Genomic DNA, 12,448 nt, shown 5'->3' on the forward strand with positions numbered 1-12,448 from the left:
GGAAATTCAAAATTTTCAAGAAGTTTTACGAGAGATACAACAACTGATGATTTCCCATAACCTTACAGAAGTATATGGAATTTCGTTAACTGGGCGGGCTATCATCGGTTTTTATATTTCGAGCAGGATATACTAAAATTTTACAGTAATGTGACGAAAACAAAATCGCAATTCTTCAACATAAGCGTTTTCCACAGCTTTAGTAGTGTCGGAAATGTCACTAGCGATTTCAGCATCGTTTGAACGCTGGTTGCACTGGACATTAAGATCAAGCTTATACGGCATAAGTTTGTATATAACGAAAGCAAAAGGTGTCTAATACAATCAAACACTCAAATATCGTCTTGGATACTTGTTAGCATATAATTGTAGACAGGGTGCATGCATTGTATTGCACTGTCGTTAGACATAAAGAATCAGCTCGAGTGACAATATTTGTAGTATGTACTATATAATAATGGCCCTGGAAACTCATTGTCAGCGTTCACTTCCATGAAACATTTGGTATCATATATTAAGTAAAAAAGCGGATAATGGCATATCCGTTAGCATTGTTGGCCCCATGAATAGTATTGTTCATTTTCTCTGTATTTCGACACAAAAGTCACAAAGGTCTCAGCTGTACCGTAGTCTTTGTCCTTTGTTACCATTTAGGATTCATTCTATAACACATACGTGGTACATTTGGTCTGTAGTAGGTTTTGTAAAGAAGTTATTATAGCTTTCGAATTAGTGGTCAAATATGAGAAATATACATAAATCAAAGTTATGTTATATTACAAATTTCCAAAATGTAAAGTTTTACGAACCTAGCATAATGTACCTTTTTTTCAGAATACATAACAATTACTCATGTTTATATGTTAATATATACAGTAGACTGAGAACGAATCATTTTATAAGTCTGTATACAATCACAATCAGACATAACTGAGATATATTTGCTGAACACTTTATAGTTTATGTTCATGTGTAATTAGTTTTTTATTTGAAATACACAAACATACCTGCCAAGGAAATAAAATGTGCGTTTTATTTAACCTCTGGTGAATTGAATCTGCTGTTTTGCTTATATGCGTTCTATGTTTCCAAAAGGATTTTCTTACATATTTTATCTTAATAATATGTTAGTAGATCTAACATACTTTCTATAAGGTTTATATATGATAAAATAGGTACAAGATTTTCTTCCAAATAATGCGTGTGGAACAGTTTACTGATAATCAGTGTCATCTATTATAAAATAAGATGATATTTTGTTTTGATGTAGGTACTGAAACATTCTCAACTTATGTTTGTTTTTCATTTGATGACAAAGTAGACCTTATAGACCGTAAAACTCCAGACACGATGGACTGAGGTGAACGTGTACATTTGTTCAATTCAACAAATATTTTACTGCTGCTTTCCGTATGAAATGCACAAAGTTTAAACGAATTAAGGTCAAGTTTTATCCTGTTCTAGAGATTCAAATAAGGCATACCATGCTGACAATCATTTCCCCAAAGAAAATCTATTTCGTTGATTACGCACAGAGAATGACCATGCAGCTATAGTTAAAAGTATCAATACCATCAAACAGAATGTACAGGATTTTGTTTCAGGACACCAACAGAATTGGCTGAAGTCAAAATTAGATCCGCATCGTAAAGGTATGCTTTATTGTATTGTTTATTCAAATAAAATTCTCTTTCGATTTCAAATAATTTTTAGTTTTACAATTACATATGATAGATATTGGGATGAACCAAAGAGCAAGTTTTAAAACTATATGTAAGCTCGCATAATGATTTTACAAACTTGCATTTGTAACGAATCAGCTCAAATAATAATGTTTAAGGGAGAAAAAATTAAACACAACTAGTATATAAATAATGCAAAATGCAATTACCCAAAGAATAAAAGAAACATTTCTAAATAATTTATAAGAAACGGAAATCAAAACCAAATATTGATTTATTCAGTTAATGAATATTTTGTGCTGCATTTTAGGCTCAACAAAACACAATAAATGAAATATAGGGAATTTCAAGCTTTTAATATTGGAAGGAACATTGGTTGCACTCCTGACATAATTTCAGGCACATGCGGTCACCTGGATAGAACTACCGACTTCCTTAAGCATGCTGGGTGGCTTCTCTACATGCCGACTTGAACTGAGTTTCGGCAAACAGAGGTAAGCGGCAAGCAAACTGAAGTCATGGATCTTAATCACTCGGCCACGCAGGCCCCTCTTTAATGACTAGGTGTCCACACTATATGCTCTACATCAACTGCCCGTGTATCATCTACGTCAGCTACAAGAACGATATGTCTATCCCAAGTTTCTGAAATAACCACCAGTTTCCTTGTTTTTTCATGTTGTTCACAACCTGAAAAGGATAGTATTAAAAAGTGCGAAACACAACCTAAATAAAATTAAAAGCATTTGTCATCATCAATATAATTTTCCAAACTGTTACTGTAACACGTTTTGTTTGAAAAATATTACTTCATTGTTGGACCTTTGCTAGGAAAAAGCAGGTCGTTGACGTTAATAATTTACACATAAGAATTTTCATTCCCTGAGGACAAAAATTCGTGTAAGTGTCAGAGTGAACACGAGATACACCATTTCAATGGTTTTAACCATATATTGCTAGTTTTACCAGCGCAACATTATGTTCCAATAAAGATTAATGTACATCTTAATCTTAATTGAAGAATATTTTATCAGTAATAAGGAAACTCGAAAGAAAAGTGCTGTGGTTGTTCGTACACAATGTAGATCCACTGAATCAGCAGCGACATAGTTGTAATGCAGTTTATTAAAACCACTTAACATTGTTTACTGGCGAAGAAATATAGTTTTGAAGTTTTGATATTTCAGGTTCTTCAACATTGTCTTGTACTGTTGGGACAAGCATTAACAAAAAACAACACAATGCTTACATTTGTTTAATATTTGTCACTTTTTATATGCTATCTTCCACTGGACTTTTTGGTTCAAATTTACTGTAGTCTACAATGTCAGACCAGTTAAGGTAAACAAACGAATAGAATGTAAGATCATTAATACTGTGTTGTCAAAATATTTGTAAAATAGCAGATACAGGATGTGATACAGAGATGGACTAAGATAAGATAAGATCAGATAAATTTTATTTTGAGTCGGCAAGACAAGTAACAATACAGCATAAGCACTCTAGGTGCATTTGAACCGACTATGTGTTAACAAATTTATAAGGAACAAAACTAAAACAAGCTGTAAAAGAAGGATAAAAATGCAAATACTGCGGTTAATGTACCAATACACAACAGGTATACAACAGGTGACGGGTGGGATGATACCTTTGAAAATACCATGAACAATTCAAAAACGTAGGAAAAGAAAGAAGAAAAACAGCAGCGATGAAAGCGACGGGTTCTTGAAACTGTCAACAAACAGAAAACTTGCATTATTTTTTGAAACCATGAATAACATCTTTACAAAACTTGAGTCGCTGGAGGGGAATGATGAGTCTTACTTTGGAGACCGTTAAGGTAAACAGTGCACTCGAACGCGTGACATAGACAGAAAACTGTACTGATATACAAGATAGAAACATAAGAAAAATGAAAATGTTGTCGTATAAGAGATTGACCTCGAGGCTAAATGCCGACGATATAGTTTGATATTTTATAACCTGACAGATAGAATGAACAATGTATTGATATACAAAATAAAAAAAGAAAATGTTGACTGTCATAATAATATAAAAAGATTGACATAGAGGCTACAACACGACGATATAATTTGATATTTTATGGCTTTACAGAAAAAATGAACTGTGATGACAAACAAGTTGTTATAAGTGATGAACCCAAATTAGAACCCACAAATAGTAACTGTACTGTGATTGAAAGATCTCATCGTTTAGGAACATAGAGGAGCCCGAACTATAGAAAATCCAAAACGCAAAATGGTTATATATAGACACAGACATTATTTGTTTGTTCTTTCTTTATTAGGTTTAACGTCACACCGATACAGTTACAGGTCACATGGAGACTTTCCGGCTTTTCATTGTGGAAGAAGACTCCAGATGCCCCTCCAGGCATTATTTCGTCACAGACGGGCACCTCGGTAGAAACACCGACCTTCCGTAAATGAGAAATTATACCGAGTCAAGTGTATAAACTAAAAGGTACAAACTTCGGCATTGATTCCGAATACCTAAAAGAAATTGCTGAGGCAAGAAAGACGCCGTGCAATATAGATCGCGTAAGCGAGGCACGAATGTCGAGAAAGCCGTTCCAGATCAAATAGCGATTTATTGTCAGATTGGGTATCGACCCCTACAACTGTTAAATTCATCTCAGGGTTTGTCTCTAATCATTCAAATGACACGCTCAAATGACATCAGTCCTGGCAACTAAAATTCACGTTTCAATGAGAAATCGATAACTGTCATGTACCTAAAATATTTGAATTCGGGTTTTCATTGTTTAAGCGTGAAATGTAGCTGGGTACGACACTTTTCTAAATATGCATCTCCTTATAAAAACAGAGATATCTGACCATATCACAATATCTGAAGCATAATGTGCAAATCTGTTGCAGGTTTTCATTGTTATGGGAATTCACTAATAGATGCTTATACAAGCACAAATTATCCACTTAAGCCTTTAATTTTGAGGGCCATTCCTAACATAAAATATGCTACACATTAGACAAGTTCACAATGCTGTGAAATTCTGTTTACTGGCATTGTTGCCACATGTGTAACATTTGTAATTTTCACATGCGTTAATAATCACATGTATGACAATTAATATTATTATGCCCCCCTTTGAAGAAGGTGGGGTATATTGTTTTGCAGATGTCGGTCGGTCGGTCGATCTGTCTGTCCGTTAACCAATCCGTTTCCGGATGATAACACAAGAATGCTTTGGCCTAGAATCATGAATGTTAATAGGGAGGTTGGTCATGACCAGCAAATGACCCCTATTTATTTTGAGGTCAGTATGACAAAGGTCAAGGTCACATTGACCCAGAATATTTAAATCGTTTCCAGATGATAACTCATGAAAGCTTGGGCCTAGGATCATGAAAGTTAATAAGGAGGCTGATCGCGACCAGCAGATGATTTCTGTTGATTTTTAGATCAGTATGACAAAGGTCAAGGTCACAGTGACCTAGAACAGTTAAAATTGTTTCCGGATGATAACTCAAGAAAGCCTGGGCCTAGGATAATGAAAGTTGATAGGGAGGCTGGACATGACCAGCAGATGACTCTTATTGATTTTGAGGTCAGTATGACAAAGGTCAAGGTCACCTGGAACAGTTAAATCATTTCCTGGTGATAACTTGAGAACACTTGGGACTAGGATCATGAAAGTTTACAGCAAGGTTGGTCATGACCAGCAGATGACCCCTATTGATTTTAAGGTCAGTAGGTCAAAGATCAAGGTCACAGTGACCTGGAACAATTCAACCATTTCCGGACGATAACTTGAGACCACTTGGGTCCAGGATAACGAAACTTTATAGGGATGTTGATCATGACCAGCAGATGATCTCTATTGATTTTGAGGTCAAAGGTCAAGGCCACAGTGACCCGGAACATTTAAACCATTTCTGGACGATAACTTGAGAACACCTGTGCCGAAGGATCAAGAAAGTTTATAGAGAGGCTAGACATGACCAGCAGATGACCCCTATTGATTTTGAGGTCAATAAGTCAAAGGTCAAGGTCGAAGTGACCTGAAACAATTCAACCATTTTCGGACGATAACTTGAGACCACTTGGGTCTAGGATCACGAAATTTAACAAGGATGTTGACCATGACCAGCAGATGATCCCTATTCGGTTTGAGGTCAGTAGATCAAAGGTCAAGGTCACATTGACCCAGAACAGTAGAACGGTGCTCAGTGACCAAATAATTTCTGTTCTTGTGCAAGCACTGAATGCATCAAGGAGGGCATTTAGTGACCCGGAACAGTTAAAACATTTCTGGTCATGAACAGCAGATGACCCCTACTGATTTGTAGGTAAGTAGGTCAAAGGTCAAGGTCGAAGTGACCCAAAAAAGTTAAACCATTTCCGGATGATAACTTGAGAACGATTGGGCCTAAGATCATGAAACTTTATAGGGAGGTTGATCATGACCAGCAGATGACCTCTATTGATTTCGAGGTCAGTAGGTCAAATGTCAAGGTCACATTGATCCAGAACAGTAGAACGGTGCTCAGTGACCAAATAATTTCTGTTCTTGTGCAAGTACAGTATGCATCAAGGGGGCATTTCGTGTTCTACGAGCTTTTGTTTCCTTACTACTGTTAATGCTAATTTTGTTAACTATCACTATTAGGTGTCTAGACGTTTGACCACTAAAATGGTTGGCAGATTTTCAAGGTAGATAAATATTGCAAAAAAACGGGAATTATCTATTACAGTTTGTATCAAACGTTTCTATTTCAGTAGTAAATTTTAAGCTAAGTCTACTTTCAACACCTCTAAAGAGTCTACATGAAAATTTCTTGTATCATTTTTGGTGAATCTGGAACCCAAGACAAGCTAAGAGTCCAAATCTCATAAATGTCTGAGTGAAACACATACTTGTACTTTTAATATAATGATCTTACTAAAAACCTAAAAGTACTTGTAGCTAAAAAGCGCAAACTTACAATATTTGCTAAAGTTGTAAATTGATTAAACTATAACTGATAAGTTTAACAATGATAAAAGCTTGCATGTTTTGTATCGATGGCAAGAGGTCAGGTTTTGATATTTTTTCTGGCCAATTTTTGCTGGGAAAAGGGTCTGTTTACTTTTTTCTTTCATCTTTGATCACTGCTTTTATGTTGGCTTCAGTTTATTGATAAATTCAGAATTGCCGCTCTGTTAAATTCGTTATAACACCGCTTAACCATGTGTTGTAAATATATACTGCATACTAGCTTTAGCAGCAGATACAAAAGTTTATCTGTATTTACATGTACAACGCTGATAAAATAATCACTGCAGTAGAGAGCGGAAAGCGAGCGAGAGAGAGATAGAGAGAGAGGAGAGCGTGGTAACTGGGCCAAATAACTATGGAGTACCGTATCTTGCTTCCGGTCATGCTTATATCGTTCTATTATATATCTATATACCGCCTCGGTAGCTTAGTGGTTAAGCGCCCGCTTCGAGTGTGGGAGGTCGTGGGTTAGATCCCTGACCGCGTCATACCAAAGATGTAAAAATGGTACTAGTAACTTCTTCGCTTGGCGCTCAGCATTAAGAGGATAGTGCTAGGACTGGTCAACCCGGTGTCAGTATAAAGTCACTGGGTGGGTGGGATAGCATGTCAGGTGTCTACGGCGTGGTATTCCAGTGAGGCAGCACTATAAAGTTGAGCATTGTGCTCACTACTACAAGTAGACACCGTCGTTTACATGACAAAAAATTCTTGAAAAAGCCGTTAAATCTGAACACAGGAACGCACGCACGCACACACACTCTAATAACTGATGTTCTCGTGTGTCTATGATTATATGAACAGAAGTGATTCCTGTACTCGTTGAATGCCAAACACATTAGTATACATACAATGTACTAATGTATTTAGCGACGTATTAAACGGTAATTTTGCATTGCGACAAATGTCATTTATATAACTGTATAGATATCGTCATTAAATCGAACACATACCGTGTCAAGGCGCCAAACTTATCTTCTAATAGTATTTCAGATGCCGATTGATCGGTTTATCAACAGAGCTATTTACCGTTTTAGAAACAAATAAACTAACCATTGTTGAGAAAATTGCTCATTAAAACGAAATTAAAAACTTTAAAACTTGATCAAACAACTGAGAAAGTGCTCATTTTGATTTGTGCTGTCCGTCGACATGTTGGCTCAAAATTTCACGTCAGTACCACTAATTAAAGGAAGAGAGCGAATCCTTGTAAGGACGTCTTGTTTTCTGTACCCATTTTTTTTATATTTTCTTCAAGTTGAACTACGGATTTTAGCAAAAACTATCTTATGAAAGGCCATAAAATCGTGACTGTAGGATTTGATGTTGCAGTGAATATATTATTGAATTATAACCTAGTAGTCACCTAAGCATTGTAGATGTGAGATGTGTTACTTTTGCTGATTTGGAAAGGTCGAGAAGCGCACAGTCGCGCAGCTCATAGTTGCATAGAAGTCTTGTTGTCCATCTTTACGCCGCGCAAAGGTCGCACAACGCACTATAACATGTTTGCACACAACCGTATTGTATAAAAATTGAGAATGCTTTTCTTTTCATTAAAAAGATGATGATCTGATTTGGTATTCCGAGAGTTGCTGATATCGATCAAATGTAAGACAGTATCGTGAGACCGATAGTATGGATTGCTGTTTTGAATGACTGATTACAAGTTTTATATGTGAATTTGTTTGAATAAAAATGCTATGCTGCAAAATGTACAACGGATTTTGATACTGTACTCTGTGTTGTTTTAGTTTTGTATGATCAACATATAAGAGATCACGTAATACGGAGAAATAACGTAACAATACATACGGTTACTTTGGGACATATATCGTCCCTGATCCAGTTGCCAAAGTCAGAGTAAACCTGCCTCTGATAGCTGTTGCGACTCAGTAACCGGCACAGTTCAAAGGTAACGGGCGTCCCTTTGTCTTTGTATTTTGTCTTCCACTGAAAATAACTATTATATAAAGTTGCATTTGAACTCACTTTTTTCACATAGTTTGCCAAAGATTTTATGTCTTTGAAGTCGAAAACATTTATATATGAATTTGGTATTACAATGTTTTCACTAATATTCTTCCAGTTGACTATAGGAATCTGTTCCCGCTTCAAAGCATTCCAGTATTTTTCTGTAACGTAATCTTTACACAGAGAGTTTTCCAAAGCCAGGTAGAATTTATATTTCTTTAGAGTCTCATCACAACTCTTGGGTTTCATGGCACTTCCACACGGTCTATCATAGCATCCACCGTACATATCTACAGTAACATATTTTTGAATTTTATAAACTAGTTTATACCTTTCAGCTTGATCTTTACAATTAGATATCATCCCAGCTACTTCTCTTGATTTCTCTTTATGAAAATTTGTGTTTCCGAATAGTTTCCTGGCATTATGACTTTCTGAATGATTCAGTGTGTACTTATTGCCATACAGCCACATTAGAGTGGCATCTTGTCTGTACCATGCAGTCCAGTTGAACATTCCATTTAAGATCGCCGTATCCCAGAACATATTGCTTGGTGGTTCCATGTTAAAAAGAATCCAAACTTGATCAGGTCGACGGTAAGTTGGAAATGATATTGTTGTTTTTGTTCCAATTTCCCAATTAACTGACTTTGGAAAAAGATCATAATTTTGAAATATAACGGCGTCTGCAGTGGTAATTTCACTCTTATTTACCGTAAAAGTACACTTGCATTTTTCAAAATATTCTATAATAGTGTCCGACAAAAAAGGTGTCCAAATTAGAATTTTCTTTGACACGTTTTTATTAAAATTTCTGTCCGAGAAATATTTAACATACGGCTTAATTCCATCACTGGAAGACATAAATATCCGTATTATATATATAAAACAATATGAGAACAGACACACAAAGATGCATTTGAAGCCGCGCTTATATTTTCTGTAAAACCACATTGCAAAAACGTTCCTATCATTTAAATGTCGCACAAACTAGCAAGCATTTTATCAAAATATTACTTGTCACATTGAATATATTTCGATCGCGTATGACTGCCTGATCATGAGATAGGTATCATTAGGCAGTAGCGTAGCTGTCGTTTGTTTTAATTTGTAACAATACGTCACCGGTGCTACTCCCTCTAAATGTATATGAAGACAAAAGTCTTAGAATTAAAGATACATTTAAAAGCGTTTATAGAGGTCACCATTTAGAAACCAAAAATAGCGGTCTTTGTGGACAGGTGTTTAATAATTACAGGTAAAATTACACTATTTACAGTTAAACGAAAAGAGAAAGTAGTGAAAGTATGCTAAACACGACTGATTCTACCTTTGCGACCAGTGTAGATTATGATCAGCCTGCACATCCGTGCAGTCTGATTCTGTTCTCGCATACTAGACGGGGATTTCCGGTATTTTTACCGGTGCTGGAAAAATCCATCTTACACCCCGGGGTGTACGATGACTCTCGTGCTTTAAATGACGTATTACGAACTACACATATGTAGAAGATTTATGAAGTTATTCATATTTTATTTCAAAAAACGGAACAAAAATCCAATACCTTGACAGTTCCTCTTTGTTCCTGATAGTATATTACTCGATTCAAAACACGTTATTTTATCAAACATTCATAACGTTGCGCTGCAACTGATAAAATAAAACCGGACCTAAACATTGTTATTTGTCTTTGAAACGTCATGACGTCTTTCCTGTTTACGGACGTTGCTTTCCTGCGCTTTGTTTAAATACGCTGCTATAAGAAATAGTTCTAAAAAGAAAGGCGTTCGATTGATTTTATTGTTATTATTATTTCTTGATATCGGTATGCAAGAAAAAGATTCTTTCACTGGTTATAGGTGCACATGGGAATATCCAGCTCTCGGGGACCTGTTTAGGCGGTAACTCGGCTGGATCTTCGTTACCGCCTAAACACCCTTGAGGCCGTAAATTCCAATCTGCACCTACAACCAGTGAAAGAATCTTATAAATCTTATAATCTGCACTGTCGCCATTCAGTCAGTAATGTTTGGCAAGCACCCTTTTTAACAGGTGGTATTGTCCAAATTGAAAGCTGGACAAGTTAATTCTAGAAATTTAGAAGGGAAGGGCTAATATAATGGTCTTTGTTTGGGAGTAGTTTTTAGCACAGGTGTGATACTACTTAATTGTTTGGAAGCTGTTTATCACGAATTTGTAATGGAGTATCTATTGTAAATTGATGTGAAAAAAATATTTCGTACATATGCAAACAAGCGCACTTCATAAATATATATAAATTGATAAGTAAGTTTAAAAGAATACGCACTATCACGATTTTAGCTTTTGTTTCAGTTCTATTGGAGATATTTGAATCTTTATAATGCCTTGACCATTCAATATATTTATCACACACAAAGATTATTATTAGAGTACTTGAAAATTGTTACTTGATCGGCAAGGTTGTTTTCGCCTCAATAGAATTTTTCGGGCCAGGATCCCATGAGGCACTTGCGCCGGGTTTCGGTAGATCAAGGGGCTGTTTTAATGGCCCTTTTATTATATTGTATATACATGTTCTTATCTCTAATGTAATGTCACACAAAATTGTTATAATATCAGATGAATAAGACTGAAAACTAGTTTGAAACTGTTATCTCTCTGACGCATGGAACGTTGAGATGCCATCATTATGTCACTTTAAACGTCATATTTGACGTCACATCTAAAGCAATTCGTTCCACCACTGAATATTTTTTTTTCGTATCAGATTGGAATAGAAAACGGGATTTGTTTTCGTTATTAAAACCTATGCTGTATTTTAGACACAAAATATATAATATAGATTCTCGAGGTATATAATAAATGCAAATGTGAAAAGTATCCAACTATTATATACGTATTTTCTAGCTATATTGGGCAAAATAAATTTTATCAGCCAGATCTACGCCTGAATCAAAACGTTTTGCTTTATCATTTCAATTTTCAGATAACATACTCTTGATTAAACCTTGTACTTCATTTGCTCCTTAAACTTGATCATGTGCCCGATGATAGCAATGGGCGTAATGTAGTTTTGCAAATAGAATGCGACAGGGCAGTAAATTAAACAGTTAAAAACAGCAATAATTTTGAAAGTGTGTATGCGGGGAGGGAGGGTACCTTTTTAAACGATATTCAGAAACACAAGAAACTGCAAGTTTAAAAGTAAAAAAAAAAAAAGATTCACCGGGAGGAAAGGAGAGTTGGGGTCTGCACAATATTGATGATATATACCAAGATAAAATATCAAGCGGCAGATAGGGGGCGGGCTTCATGAAGTGGATGGGGAATACTAAGATTCAATATGAAGAAACTGAACTGAAAATTAAGATAAAAATACAGGGGTTGAAAGTGGGTGGAGGGGGTAAGTTGCGGGTGCGACGATATGGATAAGGGGTAATGAACTAAAATGAAATACTGGGATGGAGAATAAAGGAACAGGTGTATGTGTGGGGTTGCAGTGTGGATAAGGGATATTAAAATTCAAGACACTGAAGTGAAAGTACAAATAAATGTAAATGAAGTGAAAGTAAAAATAAATGGAAATGAACTGAAAGTTTAAATTTTAGAGTAATACATGTAAACAGCCATGTATCTCAAGTATAATGAAGACATGAATAAATAAATATAAAAGTATACATAAAACTAGAAGATGCTTTTGTAGAAAAGCGCATGTCTCCCCCAATGCATAGTGTTATAGGCAAGAAGTCATTAGGGGACAGGAGCGAAAGTACAAGAGACACTGATGGTT

General features: G+C 35.7%; 1 protein-coding gene across 1 annotated transcript; it reads right to left on the bottom strand.

Moving 5' to 3' along the window:
* Positions 1 to 1,743: 1,743 nt before the first annotated feature.
* Positions 1,744 to 9,708, bottom strand: LOC128552855 (alpha-(1,3)-fucosyltransferase fut-3-like). Its single transcript, XM_053533920.1, has 2 exons — positions 8,518 to 9,708; positions 1,744 to 2,372 (listed from the first exon to the last, which is right to left on the bottom strand). Exons 1-2 carry the CDS (start codon positions 9,628 to 9,630, stop codon positions 2,298 to 2,300), a joined length of 1,188 nt encoding a protein of 395 aa, XP_053389895.1. The 5' UTR covers positions 9,631 to 9,708; the 3' UTR covers positions 1,744 to 2,297.
* Positions 9,709 to 12,448: the final 2,740 nt, after the last annotated feature.

The sequence above is a fragment of the Mercenaria mercenaria genome, unplaced genomic scaffold (genome assembly GCF_021730395.1).
Source record: "Mercenaria mercenaria strain notata unplaced genomic scaffold, MADL_Memer_1 contig_3226, whole genome shotgun sequence".
Lineage (NCBI taxonomy): Eukaryota > Metazoa > Mollusca > Bivalvia > Venerida > Veneridae > Mercenaria > Mercenaria mercenaria.

Bases quoted from the DNA above. Each gene is read 5' to 3' on its own strand.
- LOC128552855 (XM_053533920.1), bottom strand. From the start codon at position 9,630: ATGTGGTTTTACAGAAAATATAAGCGCGGCTTCAAATGCATCTTTGTG. The intron at 2,373-8,517 runs GTATGTATTGTT...TATCCTTTTCAG, and splicing joins ATATATGTCCCAAAGTAACC to GTTGTGAACAACATGAAAAA.